The sequence below is a fragment of the Mustela erminea genome, chromosome 11 (assembly GCF_009829155.1).
Source record: "Mustela erminea isolate mMusErm1 chromosome 11, mMusErm1.Pri, whole genome shotgun sequence".
In the NCBI taxonomy this organism is placed as follows: Eukaryota; Metazoa; Chordata; class Mammalia; order Carnivora; family Mustelidae; genus Mustela; species Mustela erminea.
The window spans coordinates 10,558,352-10,575,785 of NC_045624.1; the positions used below are offsets into that span (position 1 = coordinate 10,558,352).

A 17,434-nucleotide genomic window follows, 5' to 3' on the forward strand; every position below is an offset into this window, starting at 1 on the left:
TCAGAGAAGTGCCAAATTTATTAGAGTGAGAGAGTACTACCCTCACATTGCCACCAACAGACACAGATCCCAGAGATGCATGCCCTGACCTCACACCGATAATTATGGAAAATCTCTTGAGTTGGAAGATACCTTAGAGGTGACAAGGATGACCCTCTCATCTGATGTGCGAATCCCCCTTAAACATCTCCATCCAGTGAACTGAGGTCAGATTCTGTTTAACTTGTAGCCACGATGGAAACTTACGTCAGTCCTGAATCTGCACTCTGGAAACAGAGAATGTTTAAGTACTATATGGTAGTAGAGGTAAAGTTCCTTGGCTTAGGCCCCATTTGTTCCTTTTCTGATGAGAAAAGGTTCTCAGAGTCCAGTGCAAAGTCCCTCAAAATCCCTCCACCAAGCACAAAGCACAGAAAGGAGGTTTGGGACTAGCGACTGGTAGCTGCATTGTGTCCTCGAGTTTTCAGAAGGTCTGCTTCTTGGTCCCCAGAAGGCCTCTGTTGCAGGGTTCTAGGGCCAGCCCCTTCCAGGAACATCTTGTCCTTACGTTCAGGGAATTCCTCCCAGAAAATAGCTAGGTCCGCTGTTCTACCAGCTGCAGTTTGGCAGTCTTGACTCGGTGGGCTTCCTTCAGGTTCCGTGCACGGACGTCTGGGTTGGAAATGAACTCCACTTGCTGCACAGGGAACCAGCCTCGCTCCCCGTCTGAGAGTCGCATGCCCTCCAGCCAGCCTAGGGGCACAGGATCCGTGGGAAGAAGAATTACCCAGGACAGAATAACCATAAAAACCTCCCCCTGATCTCCTGCCCTAAAGTTCTTCTGAATGGTCGAGCTGAAAGCACTGGAAAACCCCGGGGCATGGGAAATCCAGCCTCCCTGCCTGTTAACACTGGCTGTTCTAGGTCTGACAAGGTCTACGGCTGCCTACTCTTGGGCCTCCTCCACTCTTGTGGGTTAAACTGTGTTCCCACAAAATATATATGGATGTTTCAACCGCAAGTGCCTCAGAATGTGGCCTGATTTGGGAATAGGGTTGTTGCAGGTGTAATTAGTCAAGTTAAGGTGAGGTTACACTTGAGTCAAGTGCGCCTTAATCCCGTATCATTGGCATCCTTATAAAAAGAGGGAATTTGGGAAGAAAGGGAAGAAAGAGGTAGTGACTGGAGTTAGGCTACCACAAGCCAAGAACACCTGGGGCCACCAGAAGGTCGAAGAGACATCTCCTCTTCCGAAGGGATGTCAGAGAGAGCATGGCCCTGGCAACAATCTGATTTCAGATTTCTGGCTTCTAGAACCATGAGAGAATATATTCTATTGTTTTAAGCCCCCCCCCCCTTGTGGTCCTTTGTTAGGTAGGAACAAATCCGTCCACCTGGAGAATCCCGCCTCCGATGCCCAGCTTAGTCACACATGTTCTCTCTTACCATCGCTGCTCTGCTGAGTCACCATCACCACGTCTGCCTTCTCGAGCGCCAACTCGTCATTCTCTCGGGGTTTGTAGGCTCGAAGGCACTGTACCTGGGGGGAGTCTTTGGAAGAGAAGAGTGTGAAGGAAGTTAGGGAAGGCAAGTGGCCGGAGCCCTGAGGGGGAGGCCAAGGGGTTGGGAGGACTCAGGAGACACAGTGTTCAGGCTTTAGGAAGTCACAGACAAATGAGGCCACGGCAAAAATCTTCCTCCTCTACCAGGAAACAAAATAGTCAAAAAGGAAATGGAAACACTGAAACAGAAATGAATCCGAAATTCTACCTCTCCAAGGAAGATGAATTGAGAAATACGCTTGTGACCACCTTCAGTGACTCATGATCATGAATACTCAACTTCCGCGGAAGACCCGTCTTCCTTCTGTACCTTCCCCTGACTCTGGTCTTCAGTGGATTCTGAATTCCTCTAAAAGGAATTGTCCAGGCCAAACCCATTTACCACTTATCCAGCTGCTTTGTGTCTGTGTTCCGCTTCCCCACATGGACGGCAAAACCGGATTCTGTGACTCCGTCTTCCTTTCCTTCCCTACCAGCCGCGGGACGGAAGAGAGGCAGCCACGGGCTCCAGGTATGCCCTCCAGGTCGGACCTTAATCCCCTCTAGCTTCTGTTTCCTCCCTTGTAAGTGACGGGGTGGACCAAGATGATTCCTCAGGAAATTCTGGATTTTCTCTTTCTCAGTATTTTTGTGAACCAGAGGAAATTTCCACAGTTTTCAAGCTCAAGGTAACAAGCCTCAGAGGACTCCTGACTGACAAGCATTCCAGCTTCCGTGGGGTTACCACTCTTTCTACATTAACACACTTCGCTGGTTCCCTCAGAAAACAAACAGAACGCTCCATTATTATCTGCACTTCTTTTTCTAAAGCTTATCTCCTTCTGCCATTTATAAGACAACAGCGAAGGAGGAAGCCTCATCTCGCCTTCCTTCCAACAGGGGAGCTGAAGGCCTGCAGACGGGTCAGGGAACGAACAAGTTAGTAAGACTCGCTTTACAGCCTGGTTCTCCTACTTCCTTTTCCGAGGTTCCTTGTATTTGCTTGTTCTTTTTTGAGTTACCGCTGCTCCTTTGAGTTCAGTTCCTCTCTGGATAGCAATTAGGAAATTCTTACTGGAAGACAACTGTGGGGCTTACATGAGAGCCAGAAATCCAGGCTTCACATGAATGCAAGACACATTCATAATATGTGTGTGTGTGTCTATGGCTACCTGGGGGTCCCTGGAAGCCTGGGCTGAGGGCAGCGGTCTCAGGTCATTCTGTACAGGAGAGGGCGTGGTTAAGACAAATCTAGGTTGCTTTCTCCCACAGCTCCCACTCCAGCCCTACTTTCTCCCCGTATTTCTCCAAGACCTTTAAGCAGGTGAAATCTAAGCAGGATAGACCTAAGGGGACGAATGTTGAAAAAAGAGCAAATTATTGCCCAAGAGAGGAAGTATATTGAGGAGGAGGCAGTACCACTGTGCTGAGTAGTTTTAAGTGGATCATCTCAGGGCCTTAAGCTCCAGTGGCCAGACTTCCACTCTAAACCTCTGGACCGAAGCAGTAAGTGGGAGTCTCAGAGTTAGCATCCGGCCTCCTGAGCTCCTGCATCCGAAGGTGACTTCCAGCCCTGCCTTCTTCCTCTCCTTTTTACCCCTTCACTCACCATAACACTCCAGAAGGTCCAACTCCTCTCTGGGCATGGCCAAGGCTGAGATCCATCGAAGCTTTTCACTTCTGAGGAAACAAAGCGGGGTCAATGCCTCAACGGCAGCTCTGGGGTGTAGGGTCAAAGCCAGACGGGGAAGGGAAACGACTGTGGGAAAAGAACTCTCTGGTTCGAAACGCCTAGTTCAATGACACCTAGGACAGAAGCCAATGGGACTCTGCAAGCCTGGGGACGCGAGACCCTGAGTTGTATGTTACTGTGTTTATCACCCTTTGCTTTTCTCCTTCTCCTTCTAAGCTTCTCCTCTCAATGTCAACTGTCGATTTATGCACGTGAGATTCTCCATTTTGTGCTGAGCAAAATGCTCATCTCAGTTGAGTCCCTCTACGCCTTTGCATAATTCTCCACACTCTACTGCCCACCCCCCTTCCATCAAACATCTCAGAGATAAAAATTATTTTGTCATCATAATTAGGTCAGGGAACTCTATCTGTTATTTTTTTCATCACGCAATATAACCCAAACTGATTTTGTAATTATCGGAAGGGTTTTGTATTATGTGAGGCTCTGCTTCCAAAAACACTGGAGTCATTGAGAGCTGACACTGTTTCTATTCCAGGAAGATGCTGCCCAAAACACTAAATAAAGAATACGAGTCTGTATCTGACTGCTTGATTTCGGTGACATTTTGTACACAAACCCTTAATGTCAGCCCCTATGTTCCATAAGTGAAGACAGGTATGGTTGAACCTACCCTGAGGGGTCTTCCGAGAGACAAAACTGAAAAGTGTCCACAACACGATGATCCTTGGACCATGTGGTGTCATGTCAAACTTTTAAAGAAGAGGCTTCTTGTATCTCTTACAACAGCAACAGTAGTTACGGTGCTGTAGTTGTTCATTATTTTAGGTACTGTATACTAGGGTTTAAAGGTATTATTCTTTAATACTCTCCAAAATGTATGTATGTGTGTGTGAATATATTTATTATTATTATTATTATTAAAAAGATGAGCATATCAAAGTTCCCAACACCACAGATTTCCGTTCAACAGAGGAGAGGGCTGGAAGGTGGAAGGAAAGCGAGCTAGAGACACCCCAGCGCTTGTCTTGTTCACATTATGTCCACCAGCCTTTGGGACTGAAGAGATTCTGGCTTATACACGTGGCCACTCAGGGACATCAGTAATTCAGTCCTTTAGTCACTCCACACCGGCCCACCGCCTTCCTGTTGTCTTGCAGACTTTGTCTCTCTTGACTGAAGAGCATAAAGCAGATCTTAAACTTTGGTAGTAACCCTGCACCCTTTCCTACCCTATCTCTTGCAAGTTGTCTCTTAGCTCTAAGAGTTTGGATTTGGGGTGCCCTATGGATGCCCTCCAGTCCAGAATAGGATAAACAGGGCTGTGGCTGTTTTCTGGGCCCATTTTCCGCCCCGGCCCCACTTCCTTCCCAGGATGTCCTCCCGCCCTCCCTCCCCAGCCCTTGTCCGGCCCCATCTCACTGGGTCTCCGTGCTGAAGAGGAACTCGGCCTGGGTGCCCTGCGCGTTGTGCAGCAGGAAGAGTCGGAAGAGGTTTTTGTGAGGTCCGTGGAGCTTCATCTCACACTTCTCCCCGCGGATGGAGGAGAAGGGAGCATGGTCGAACACCAGGAACCGGCTACCCCTGCGAAACACAAGGCTCGTCAACCCAGTTCTGTAACTGTTAAACTTCACCTACCCTCCCGTCTCTGGATTCAAAATCCCTATCCTTTGCAGTTTGCACATGCTCCCAAACACCAGGGGATGGTGCTGCCTCGCTCCCAAGATGGTAGCTCCAGAGTCCCCCGGGGATTTGTCACCAATCTGGCAAACCACGGGTCTACTGCAAGGACTACTTCACCACGTTAAAGAGTTGGTGAGACAGAACCAACGTACGCTTTCCAAGGCCCTTAGAACCGAAGAGTTCGGATCTGGAACTGGCTAAGAACGTCTACGCTAAGGCTGAGTCTAGCCCAAATAAACTTGGTTTGAGAATGTGGTAAGCTAGTTCGCTCCATTTTGCTCTGTGTCCGGAACACAGTACAAGCCCGGCCACGTGATCTCGGGACAGAATCCGGTGGGATCCCCGTTCTTTCTCTTCTCTAGGCCATGACCTGCACCCCACGGGCTGAGCCACCGAGGAGGGCTCCTCCAGGAACACGAGCCTTCTCCGCCCCCCTGAGTCCTGCCCTCCTGCTTCGTCCCATTCCCAGCTTGTGCCCTGGCCTCCCGTTCCGGCCACTGACTCTCGGGGCCGAGACAGCAAGAGACAGTCGTTGAAGAGATGCAGGTGGACCGGACGTGTGTTCAGCTTCCTTCGCAGCCCGGGGGAGAGGCTGAACTCCAGCGCGGTGAGCTCTCCACTCTTCACCAGCCAGCGTGACTGTGAAATGAGCGGGAATATCTGCAGCGCAGGGAAGACACAAAGGCAGTGTCACGGACAGGGCAAGCGTGAGCCCCCCTCAGTCCTGCCCTCCCCACGTGCCTCTTGCTCCGGAGTGCCACCACGGACACCTCTTCCGGGTCCTCCTTCCTGCTCATAACCCAACCGCTGTTTCCCCCAGAGCCCTCTGCCTACCACTGTCTACTGCTGTGCGGCGCCCGCGTCCACGGCACAGGCAAGTGGCAGGTGCCTATGGTCCAACCCGAGGCAGTGACTACACGAGAGAGTGAGCCCAGGAAGCCTGAACTGAGGGGGGGCTGGGAGACCCCCATCAGGGCACGTGAGGGTGTAAGGCAGGGAACAGGAGCTGAGTGTCTTAGAAGTTAAAGGACTTGGTCGGGGCGCCTGGGTGGCTCAGTGGTTAAAGCCTCTGCCTTCGGCTCAGGTCATGATCTTGGGGTTCTGGGATCGAGTCCCGCATCGAGCTCTCTGCTCAGCCGGGAGCCTGCCTCCTCCTCCTGTCTCTCTCTGCCTGCCTTTCTGCCTACTTGTGATCTGTCTATCAAATAAATTAAAAAAAAAAAAATCTTCAAAGACTTGGTCGGTTCTGACATTTGTTCTTTCTCTGATTCGGACGGGCCCCTGGAGGGGAGCAGGTGGAGGCGTGTGTGGGATGGAGACTAAGGAGAACTAGGTGGGGTCTGCTGGGCGCCGGAAGCCGGTGCAGACAAGGGTCCTGGACGACAAGAACACGCGCATCAGGGATCTTCCCCGCTCTTCGAGGGAAGCAAGCACAGTTCCCTGCTCTGAGGAGGAATCTGAGTGAGGAATGTTTATTTACATTTGTATTTTGATGGCAGCTTTTGGCCCTGTATTTGGAATTAATTTCATATTGCTTTGGTTAGAGTAGGCAAAGACTTGGTAAAATACACAATGGCTTAAGCACTAAACGTATCCTCACAAAGGTGTACCCTGGTCGGTTCTCCCTCACCTGCCCACTTCCTGAACGCACTTTCTTCCCCTCAGGTAACCCCCGCCAGGGGCCACTGTCCTTTATTTCCCTTGTTCCTTCCAGAGTTTCTCTATTAGACACAAGCGAACACTGACCCAGATCTGTACCCTCCTACTCGGTCACCAAAGATAGTACGCCGTAATACACGCAGTCCTGTGTTTATCCTTTTTCACTTAATACTTAATACTCTGGAGACTGAAGCAGACACTTGGGTGCCCCAGAGCCAGGACAGAAGAGAAGGCAGGAGTGAGGGCAGACACCGGTCACTGTGAGAACGGCGGTTCGGCGCTAGAGGGGCACCCGTGGGGGATGCTGAAGTGAACCTCTGGCAGGAGAGGTTGGGGTGCAAGGGACCCACTCACTTTGCATTCGAACTCAATCTTCTGGCTCAGGTAGATGAGCTCCTCTGTCCGCCGCATCCTCTGGACGTTGTTATTGCAGTCCCGGATCAGCTGAGGGTCGAGCAGGGTGAGGAGAGAGAAGAGCACTGTGTTAGAGGCTGTGACCTTGGAGTCCCCTCCAAGAAATCTGGAGGTTGGTTGTGACAGCCTCTGTTTTTTTCCAGCGGGCTGGGAGGGCATGACGGCAGCATCAGACTGAAGTTCGAGGCCTCTGGTCTACCTTGCATGACCTGAGGGGACATTCCTGGGCGGAGTGAATGTAAGATTTAATCTGGGGATGGGGGTAGTGAGAGCACAGTCCCTTGGTGTGGAGTGTCCTCAGCGTGGGAAGGAGAGGGGGAGGGGGCCGGGGAGAGGGTGTTTGGAGGTTCCTGAGGGAACTTCCAGAGGGTTCCTGAGGTGGCTGAGCAATCCCACTGGCATGGTCCTGTGCTCTCTGGAGTCATGGGACTGCGCAGAAGAAGAAATCTCTGAGAAGGCCAGTCAAGGGGTCTGAGTGACGGTGGCTGCTTACCTCCTCCAGGGCATGATGTGCCTTGGTGGCCTCTGCTTCCTCGGAAGAGCCCGGCTGTGTTCTCTTCAGAATGTTCTATAGAACAAACAGGAGGCAGGCGCCAGAGGGAAAGAAGGGAGGGGAGACCAGGAAGAGGAAATTGAGGGTTGGCTAAGGAAGTCTGGGAACAAATTCTCTGCAGCCAATTCACCCCGAGGAAGAAGGGTGTGGGCCGTGGGGAGAGGGCACATGCCGTCCACAGGGTGTGGGACAGGGGGCAGAAGAATGGCCAGGGCCGTGCCTTGGGGCTCCCTGAGATTATCCCTTTCGGGTGGAGGGGAGAGGCCCGGAGGGGGCCCGTTGTACCTGGAGCAGCAGCTTGAGACGCGTGATCCGCTGGAAGGGCAGGATCAGGAAGGACTTGAGGGAAAGGCGTTGGCAGACCGGGTCGCTCTCCAGCTTCTCCAGGACCTCTCGGAAACTGCTGTTGCTGGTCCTGTGCGGGCAGCGAGTGAGGAGGGACCTGGAGAGGGCTGGAGGCACGGCGGCGGCGCGGGGAGCGGACACGCAGGCCTATGTCTGCGGCGGGGGCGTCTAAAAGATGGGTCGCGGCTGGGCTCCCGGAGCGGGCACGAGAACACGTGCCTTGGGGACACGACTCAGGGTTGGGGCTGGGGGGGTTTGCGGCAAGGTCACCGCAGAGCCCATGGGGGGGGGAGTGGACGGGGAGGAGGTCTTACAGCAGGCCTTGGAAGGTACGTTCCTGGTAGGTCTGGTTGGTGACGTAAGGCAGGTAGACCCGGCGGAAGCCGGGAGCGTGGTTCAGGACGACATCACACACTTGGAAGGTGAAGATGTTGCGCTCGAAGTTCTCCTCCAGGTCTGAAAGGAACCTGCGCCGCATCGACACAAGTCGCCTGAGGCTCGTGCGCCTCCTGCGAGCCGTGGGCTGAGCCCTGCTACTCCCTGAGTGGGTGACTCCTTCCCTCTCCTTGTCGGTGACTTCTACGGCCCGTTCTTAGCTCCGTGCCCCTGCTGTCCGGGGCAATCCCTAGTTTGCCCCCCTATAACCCTCTGATCCTTACAGTCCATTTCCTAGTCTTTTTTAATTTTTCTGGCTTTCTGATCTTTCCCTGTTTCCCACAGCCCATCTCTGTGCAGTGCCTGCCCACAGGACACCCCGTCCGCAACCTCGGAAGCACGGTCCGTGCGTCTGTTCATTGGTGAACGGACCCCTCCGCCCCCAGCCCCTCTCCTCGTCCTTGCTCTCCCCACCCCCAAGGCGCTGGCCCCCAGGGCTGCCGGGAGGGGAGAAGCAGCAGCAGCAGCAGCAGCGACGGTCTACAGGCTAAAGAGGACGCTCACGTGGTGCTGACGTCGCGCACGTCCTGGAGCCGAGAGAAGAGCCACTGGTACTCCTGGTTGGAAAGGGTGGCCCGCAGCGGGGCGGACAGCTGGAAATGATCCACGGCCACGTGCAGGCTGCGTAGGTACGAGGCTTCTGACACGATCAGCTCAAATTTGGCCTGGGAAGTTGTAGAGGAGATTAATTTAAAAAATAAGTATCGAGGGCGCCGGGGTGGCTCAGTGGGCTAAAGCCTCTGCCATCCTGGGATCGAGCCCCGCCTCGGGCTCTCTGCTCAGCAGGGGAGCCTGCTTCCTCCTCTCTCTCTGCCTTACTTGTGATCTCTGCCTGTCAAATAAGTAAATAAAATCTTGTAATAAATAAATAAATAAATAAATAAATAAATAAATAAATAAAATAGGTATCGAGTCCCCGGTGTACGTGAGCCACTGCATAACGTTCTGGGGGCAGAGGCGGGAACACGGCTCCTCCTCCCACAGCTCACGGCCACATCAGAGCCCAGCACGGTATCGGGAGGATAAGGAAAGAGCCCTGGAGCCCGAGGGAAGAATGAGTACAAGCCCCTACAGGTGCAAGAGAAAAGATACTTTCCAGAAGCTCAAATACATGGGGCATTTTTGGAACCAAGCATTTATGCTGCGGCGGCGGCAGAGACGAAGCTGGGGAGGCGGACAGAGGTCTGGAGGGCTGCGCAAACAAAGCTTGGACTTGAGGCAGTGGGAAGATTAAAGAGGCTTCGTGTAGGGAAATAACGTGGTCAGATCTGGTTTTCATAAAGGGTATTTCTGAGCACTTTGTGGAGAGCAGTAGAGGGGGGCCAGGGAGCCACGTTAGGAAACTGCCACAGTCATTCCAGGTGACGGACGGGGGTCTGAATGGCCATGGGGGTGGGGAGAGGCAGGCCAGCTTCCTAATTACTGAGGAGGCAGATCTGGAAGAACTTGGTTCTTTGCTGGAAATGGGGCCTGAACGAGCCGCCAGAGTCACAATTTAATGTCTTGGTTTTGGAGTTTGGTAACGGAGGAAATGGCAGGCTCACTCACTGAGCTGAAGAACTTTGAAAGAGGGACAGATTTAGTGGGTGAAGGTCATTTGGGGCCTGAGGAGAAGCGGGAGGAAGCAGGAGATGTGAGCACAGGATGTGCTGCTGTGGCTTCATGGAGATGGTCCAGCACCTGTGAACTTAGGCGGAGGTTCCAGCAGGCGGCGCCACAGCTCCCGGGCCCGCCCTCCTCCACGGGGGCTGCTCAGGTTCTCCACCCAAGCACGCGGCTTCAAGGTAGATGCAGGGACAGAAAAGACAGAGACGACACACACACACCCGGCTGATGACCGTCACAGACAACACTGAACGGGGACACAAGCTACGTTTGAATACTGGTTCCAACATTCACTGACTGTGGCTCAGCTAACCTCACCGAACCTCAGGTTTTTTGTCTTTTTGTGTAGGTACAGTGACCCCCATGTCACAAAGATGTGGTGACAGTCAAAAGAAATGGAGCTGGTGCAAGCACCTTGTGCTTGTGCACCCACGATGCTGTTTCACGGAAGGGCTATGTGCACACAAGAGGCCTCTCTTCTCAGAACAGCGGACCAGGCTGGCCGGGGAGGCCTGGGGGACTTTCCCGGTGTGCTGGAGCTGCGGACAGAGAGCGAGGGTTCATATTGTGTCCTGCCATTGGGTCCGTAAGCACTGGGCAGGTCACTGATTTTCTACGTAACCCTCATGTACTTGAAAGCTGAGGTCATTAAAAGGCCCCCAAGTCTGAGCTTCCAAAAAACCTAAACATTTATAGTGGCCTCTGTTTGTTCATCCGTAAGTCCTTCTGGCCAACATCTGACTCCTTCCCACCTCTGAAAGGGGCAGAACACGGCACTAAGATGCACCAAACTAGTAGAGCACGCTAAAAGCTAGGTACGGATACTTCACCTAAACCACACAGCAATCCTGAAAGACAGACGTTATCCTCAAGCTTTAGACCAGGAAACTGAGGTTTGGTGGTTCTATAACTTGCCTGAAGGTACACGGCCTGCAAGTGCTGAAGCCAGGTTTCCAACCCGGGGGGCCTGACTTGAAATTACAGTACAGCAGAGAACATTCTCGGAGTGACTGCTACGCACTACGCACTCACCCTTTTTTGTGACCCAGTTTCACAGATGAGAAAGCAGAAGGTTAGAAAGATCAAGCGATGTGGCCAAAGTTAAACAGCCAGCAAACAGCAAAGTGGGCCTCACGACCGGGTCATTTATTCCAGAGCCCAGTATGTACACATGATTCCATGATGCCTGTCCATGGTGCCGTGTTGTCTTCCTGGGAAGAGGGTTCTGACCCACGTCAGGTGAATTATTAAGAGAAGCCCTTGAGGGGCACCTGGGTGGCTCAGTGGGTTAAAGCCTCTGCCTTCGGCTCAGCTCATGATCTCAGGGTCCTGAGATGGAGCCCCACATCAGGCTCTCTGCTCAGCGGGGAGCCTGCTTCCCTTTCTCTCTCTCTGCCTACTTGTGACCTCTGTCTGTCAAATAAATAAAAAAATAAAGTCTTAAAAAAAAAAAAAAAAAGAGAAGCCCTCCAGGTGAAACCTAGTAATGGTACCCCTGTAACATCCTGTAACATCCGACAAGCAGCCTCTACTACAGTCTTGCCACTGGGTGTACGGACCGAGCCGAGGCTGATGGTCATCCCAAAGCCTGTATGAGACCAGTGGGCCACAGGACAGCCGCAAGGGCCACAGGGAAAAGCCACTCACATACACGCCTTGGTGGAAGAGAAAAGCTCCAGCGCAGTGTGGAAGCCCAGCTGAGGAGGGAGATTTGAGTCCAGCCTGAAGCGGCCGTGAAGGGATCATTTCCGCATTCCTCCCAACAGACTCAAGGCCATAGTCACTTTGTGTGAGCCCCAGTCAGCAACTGTAGGAGGAAGCGCCTGTGGACGTGGGGAGGAGGGCCAGTGCTGGCACCCCGAGAGCAGTCCAGATGCCCCCCGGTGAAGGCAAGCGACCGCTGTGGTGGGCACAGAGCGTGTGACGGGGACAGCCTGCTCCTGCTGGTGGCGGTGGCAGCCAGGAGGAAATCAGGAGACGCTGTTCTCCCTCGACAGCGCCCCCTGCCCCGCCCCGCTCCTGCCCACCGGGTACCTCCTGTAGCTTTTGGTCTTCGTGGGTCATGGAGAGCAGCACGGTGCTGTTGCGGACCACGGGGATCTCCTGCCAGAGGGAGCCGCTGGAGGCCATGGACAGGCGCTGCAGGTAAGACTCTGAGGAGACCAGGGTCCTCCGGGGCTGCCGGGGGGAGGCCGGCCCGGTCGCCTCTCCCAGGCTGTCCAACCGCTGCTGGCTTTGAATCTCCTTGTTCAGAACCACATCGCTGTACTCCTGGTACAGCAGCTGGGCTACAGGGGCACAGAAGCACGGCAGAGGGAGAGAATCAGGGAGGCAGGGAGGTTGAGGCTCGAAGACAGAAGCCACCGAGCTGCTTCTGACTGTCCCAGAGACCCTTTCCCCCTGTAGAGATCACAGCCCTGCTGAGGACAGCCAGGAGCTCGTCTGGGGCAGAACGCCATGTGGGTCTACTTCTGTTTCAAGGGACTCACAGGAGTTGATGAGCTTCGAGCGGCGTCTTGAAAAGCCTCCCATGACCTCCTTTGGTTTCTTCTCCCTGTGGAGGCAAGGACGGCTCTGGGTGCTTGCTGGACACTGAGGCAGAGAAGCCCTAGGTGGCCAGAGATGAGACAGTCTCCCGACCCCTGGGACACGGGCTGGGATGTGAGGGCCACATCCCCTCGGGAGGCAAGCTGCGGCCTGACCCACTCTGAGGTAGTTCAGAGCTGTCTTGGACGTCATGTTGCACTTTAACCGGGGGTTTCGTTCATGGTCAAGAACCTAGGAGGATGGGAGGGTCAGAGGCCGCCGACAGCCGGGCAGAGAAAGGATGCCCTTACCCTGGAGTCCTGGTGTATGTCTCTTACCCTCCCCACCCCGGGAAGACACAGTGTCCCCAAATGCTTGTCAGCTAACGGAAATCTCAGGATCCTAAGAAAAGACAGTCCAGACGTGTCCGTCAGGAGAGAAGGTGACTCACCGGAAAACAATGGTGTCTGAAGGGCCAAGCACTTTTTCTACGGCTGGACCTCTTGTATCTGGAAATGGAGATGGGGAAGTCACTGAGATTTTAGAGGGACATTCAGAGAGCCCAAGAAGGTAAGACCTAGAGCAGGAGATGCAGGCACGTGAGCGAACAGAAGGGCTAACTGGGAGTCTGTGCCGGGGAGCGGTGCCGAAGTAGAACGTACTCGAGCACACTGTTTTACCAGGGGCGTCCCCATCCCCGGTATCAGATGTGAAGTGGACAAGAAGAGGATGTCCTCTCTACGACAAGGGGGACATCCAGCAGGTGTTGGTAGCTGGAGAGTGTGTGCGTCACGGAGGGGAGGGGGGCACATCCACAACCACCTTGGGAAAAGCAGATACACAGTAAAAGGACACCGCGGCTGGGTGAGAGAGACAGCGGGGAAGGAGAAGGGAGAGCCTTGCAGGGAGCTCAGAGGGGTCTTCAAGGGCTTCCCTGTGTGTTGACATTGGGTATGTGCATGAGTGAAGTCACCAGAGGGAACAGTAGAGGCCCTGGGGACAGAGATGGGTGCGGTGCTGAGAGAGAAAGCTTGGTCCGACAGGAGTTGACCACGCTCCGCACGCGGGTTGCTTACCTGAACAGCCCTCAGGCAGGATAGAAGGTCGGCGCAGGCCTTGGCGGTTCCAGCCCTTGTGCCTACTGGATCCCTCACCAGGGTCTACAACCTGCCCGCTGCTGCTCGCCGGTGGTCTCCCTGGGTCCCGCCTGTGGGGCCAGCTGGACGCCTTCTCCAGATGGGGATGGCTGAGTTTTGCCGGCTGCCTTGCCTGGCCTACATCCAACCTCCTCAGGCCATTGGCTCCTTCCTGAGGGGCTGTTCTTCTCAAAGATCCTCTGCCAGGGGCCCCAGACTCTTCTGAGGGTCCTGGTTCAGAAGTGGGTCCCGGGAGCTCCAGACTCCAGGGTGTGGTTGGGGAAGAGGGACTTAGAAGGGTTGCCACGTTGCTGAAAGCCATGCCAGGGGCCCCTTCACTTTTGCTCCTGCTGGTGGGGGCCGAAGAGTCTGTTGATCGGCCCATGGCTGGGGGCCAGGAGGTACGTCCAACAGAATGGGGAGTGGTGGCTGTCCGCTCCGGACAAATGGGCCTTGGCTTGCCCTGACCCCCTGCATTCATGAGTTCTCCCTGAGTGCTCCTACTCCTCCCCCTGGACTTCGGGGGTAATGGGGGTGGTTCAGTGGGAGGATCCACAATAGGGACAGGGGGTAGAGGCCTGTAGGTCCTTGGACTACTAGAAGAAGGAACAGAATGGTGGGTCTGCGACAAATCCGGGGTTGGGGGTAATGGCTTGTTGTATCTCAGCCTGTGGGAGGGGGAGGTCTGAGTAGGGTGGGGAGTGTCCGGGGTAGAGGGCAGAGGTCGGTGTTGCCTTGCCACAAGGGAGTCAGGAACGGGCGGAAGTGGGCCTTTGGGGGGACCATGTAGCCCCGAACCTGGGGCCAAAGGAAGAGGCTGGCCACACCGCTTCAGCATGGGAACTCCTGCGTGGAGATGGCTGTCTCTCTCTACCATGGAGGGGTGGACACGCCTCTTCTCTGGGGGAGGAGGGGGCAGAGGTTCGTGGACCCTCGCATCTACAGAGACAAGGGGTGGGGAAGAGCCACAGGCAATAGACTCCGGGGCGGAGGCTGAAGTGTGTCGGGAGCCACATGGCTGGGTGCTGTAGGGACTCCCGGATCTTTCTGGATCTGAGGTGAATTCTTGAGAGTCCTTCCCCAGAGCAGATAATGAACTAGGGGATTCTGGAATGATCCTGCCGTCCCTGCCACTTTTTCTGTCCCTTCTTGGGATCACAGAGCCATAGATGGCAGGTTTGGGGGCCTCCTGGGGCAACTCTGAATGGGAGAAGGAAAGTGAGAGTCCCAGCAGGTCAGGAGTTGGCTCTGTCCTATGAGAGCCTGGGAAGGAGTTGCTCCGTAGGTGCTGGAAAGCCCCTGTGGAGTGGCCTAGGGGGCTCGGAGGGTTGGCCTGGCTGGAGCTGGTGGATATTTCCACGGTGGCCTCTGTAGTCAGGAAGCCACGGAGGGCAGCTGAGGGAGTCTCAGAAGCCCCAGCGTGAGATGTGTTGTTGGTCCAAAGAGATGCTCTGGAGGTTTCTGAAGAATGTGCAGCAAGAGAGGACTCCCTCCTGGAAGAGGCGACGGGGGCACTGGCAGATGATGGTGTGGCTGTGCTCGGGGAGACGTCGGCAGGACTGCAAGGAGCTGAACCGGGTGTCCTCGGAGGAGCTGCCGATGTACCGGCAGAGACCAGCTCAGTGCCCTGGGTGAACACTGCCCCCTTCCCCAGCTCAGATCCCTCCTGCTGGCTGTCCAGAGCTATTTCTTGATCAGGTGACTCCCCCGCAGGGAAAGAGCCTGGTAAAGAAACGGGCTGGGAGGACCATTGTCCTGACTCCAGTGCAGGCGCCGGAGCTACAGGCAGTGGTTCCTCAGCCTGAGGCTCCCTCTGAGTCCCAGGAACACTGGTCTTGGGATGACAGGTGTCTAGAAACAAGTCACAGGGAGAGGCTACCGGAGCCTGTGTGGAGGGGCCATCACGTGCCTCCCCCTCCTCTGTACTCCGCTCTCCGGCCTCTCGCCACAGCGGGGCCCCATCCCAGTTCCCCGGCTCCTCCTCCTGCCGCTGCGCGAACATCACTTTCCGCTGGAGACCTTGACCTTCTTGCCTTCCGGTTCCTTTCCCTGATCTCCCCACCAAGCTTTGCCTCTCCTCATTCTGAGCATCCACGCTGCTCTCCTGTGGCCCCCCGAGCTCCCTCTTCCCCTCCTCCCCCTGCGGCGGATCTCCCCGGCCCTGAGTCTTCATCTCCTGCTCACGACAGTGTAGACCTTCCGAGTCCCCACAAAGCCCCATTCTTTCTCCTTGTCTTGCAGGCATCGGATCACCTTGTCTCTGCTCCCGTTTCGGCCTTTGCTCTCCCTCGGTACGGTCACCCTGCTCCCCCTTCTGCTCCTGCTCCCCTGAACGCCCACCCTCCCCGACAGCTGCTTCCTCCTGGAAGCCCGCGTCGGCTGGTCCCTGCCCCCCCAGCCCCTCGGCCCCCAGAAGGCACTCGGGTCCCCCGCTCCCTGGACCTTCTCGTGCCGCCGTGAGCTGCGGCTCTTCCCCGTGCCTGACAGAGTCTCCTGGCTGGTGGGTCTCTTCTGGGCACTGTTCACAGGAAGGACCAAATCTGGGCTGAGCAGAGGCGTCTGGAAAAGCTTCCTCCTCTTCTGCATGTCCCGTTTCCCCAGTCGAGGACGTGGGTTCCGGTCGAAATTCCATCTCCACGCCACCACCCAGCTCCCCGGATCCTGGGGCCATGTCTAGATGTTCACCCTGAACAAGGCAGGCCCCGAGCTCGGAGGGCGCCGGTGTCCTCACCCCCCCATCGGTCGGGCTCGGAGGCACCAGCTCCGGGCACTCTGGGGTATCCCCCATCTCGCCCATGGAGTCTTCCTGCGTGGTCTCTGCACCCGCAGGGGCTTCCTTGGGGAAAGACATCACACTCTTGGTCGCACAGCTCTTCACATCCCATGAGGCCCCCCGCGGGGTCTCTGAGAGCCCTCGGCCCTCTGCCCACGCGGAGGACGGCTCCCCGCCTTCCTGAGCTTCGGGCCCCAAGGCAGCGGTCTGCCGGCTTCTCCTGAGAGCTTCCGGGGTAACACTGAGCTCCGCTAAGGCAGGGATGGGGGTCGAGACCCCATGTTGGGGCTCCTCAGCCTCCATCAGGGCTGAGCCCTAGAGGGGAACAGAACACAGTTTGTATCACCCTTTCCGCTTGTACCGATTAAAGGGACACACCACAGAGAACACGAGTGGCACATTCCCTTGCATCCATTTCCAGTCATTCTTTGTCAACAGGGTCAGCGACAGCTTCTACGAATCTATCACTGATTTATTCACCTAATAAATATTTACCAGGTGACCTCCTTAAGGGCAGGGCATTCGGCGGTAAATAAGACAGACCAAGACTGTGTCCTCGTGGAGCCTGCTGTCTTGTGGAGGAGACAGATAACAAATGATTAAATGAGAGTGTAAGACCGTTGTCAAAGAGCAGGGAGCACTCCCAGTGGTCATTACTCTCGAGATTGTATGATGTCATACTGTCTCTCCCTGTCTCCTCTTGGACACCGAGCGTGACTCAGGCCTGTATAACTGCCAGACACCGTGAGCGACACACCCTACACCCAACAGCCCAGAGAAGCAAGAAGCGGGGTGGTCTTCCTCAGGCTGCCGAGGGCATTAAAATGGGCCTGGCCCCTGCAGCCAGTGTCCAAGGCACAAAAGGGTCGTGTGATCTCCCTAGGCACAGTCTGGACCTGACTCATCTTATTTTCCATGGTATCAAGCAGCGCCTCGTAACTAATGAGCAATTCTGTCTTCCATTACAGAAGCAGCTGTCGTAGGTTCGCCGGGTGCCGCAGTCGGTAAGGGCACAGGTCATGATCCCCGGGTCCTCGGATGGAATCCCCCCCAACCCTGTTGGGCTTCCTGCTCAGCAGGGAGTCTGCTTCT

The 17,434-nt window shown here is 55.1% G+C and overlaps 1 protein-coding gene across 3 annotated transcripts in view; it reads right to left on the minus strand.

Moving 5' to 3' along the window:
* Positions 1-17,434, minus strand: part of ARHGEF5 (Rho guanine nucleotide exchange factor 5) — a 23,457-nt gene continuing 6,023 nt past the window's right edge. For 2 of the 3 annotated variants that reach the window (XM_032304785.1, XM_032304784.1), the window contains exons 2-15: positions 13,510-16,657; positions 12,885-12,942; positions 12,397-12,461; positions 11,942-12,195; positions 8,807-8,967; positions 8,182-8,334; positions 7,808-7,937; positions 7,463-7,537; positions 6,910-6,999; positions 5,399-5,556; positions 4,636-4,797; positions 3,130-3,200; positions 1,426-1,530; positions 1-732 (exon numbers count right to left, since the gene is read on the minus strand). In XM_032304785.1, the coding sequence (XP_032160676.1) occupies positions 575-732; positions 1,426-1,530; positions 3,130-3,200; positions 4,636-4,797; positions 5,399-5,556; positions 6,910-6,999; positions 7,463-7,537; positions 7,808-7,937; positions 8,182-8,334; positions 8,807-8,967; positions 11,942-12,195; positions 12,397-12,461; positions 12,885-12,942; positions 13,510-16,645 (4,776 nt within the window). In that variant the 5' untranslated portion in view covers positions 16,646-16,657 and the 3' untranslated portion in view covers positions 1-574. The remainder of the gene's footprint in view (positions 733-1,425; positions 1,531-3,129; positions 3,201-4,635; positions 4,798-5,398; positions 5,557-6,909; positions 7,000-7,462; positions 7,538-7,807; positions 7,938-8,181; positions 8,335-8,806; positions 8,968-11,941; positions 12,196-12,396; positions 12,462-12,884; positions 12,943-13,509; positions 16,658-17,434) is intronic. The other variant, XM_032304787.1, reaches the window with a different exon arrangement.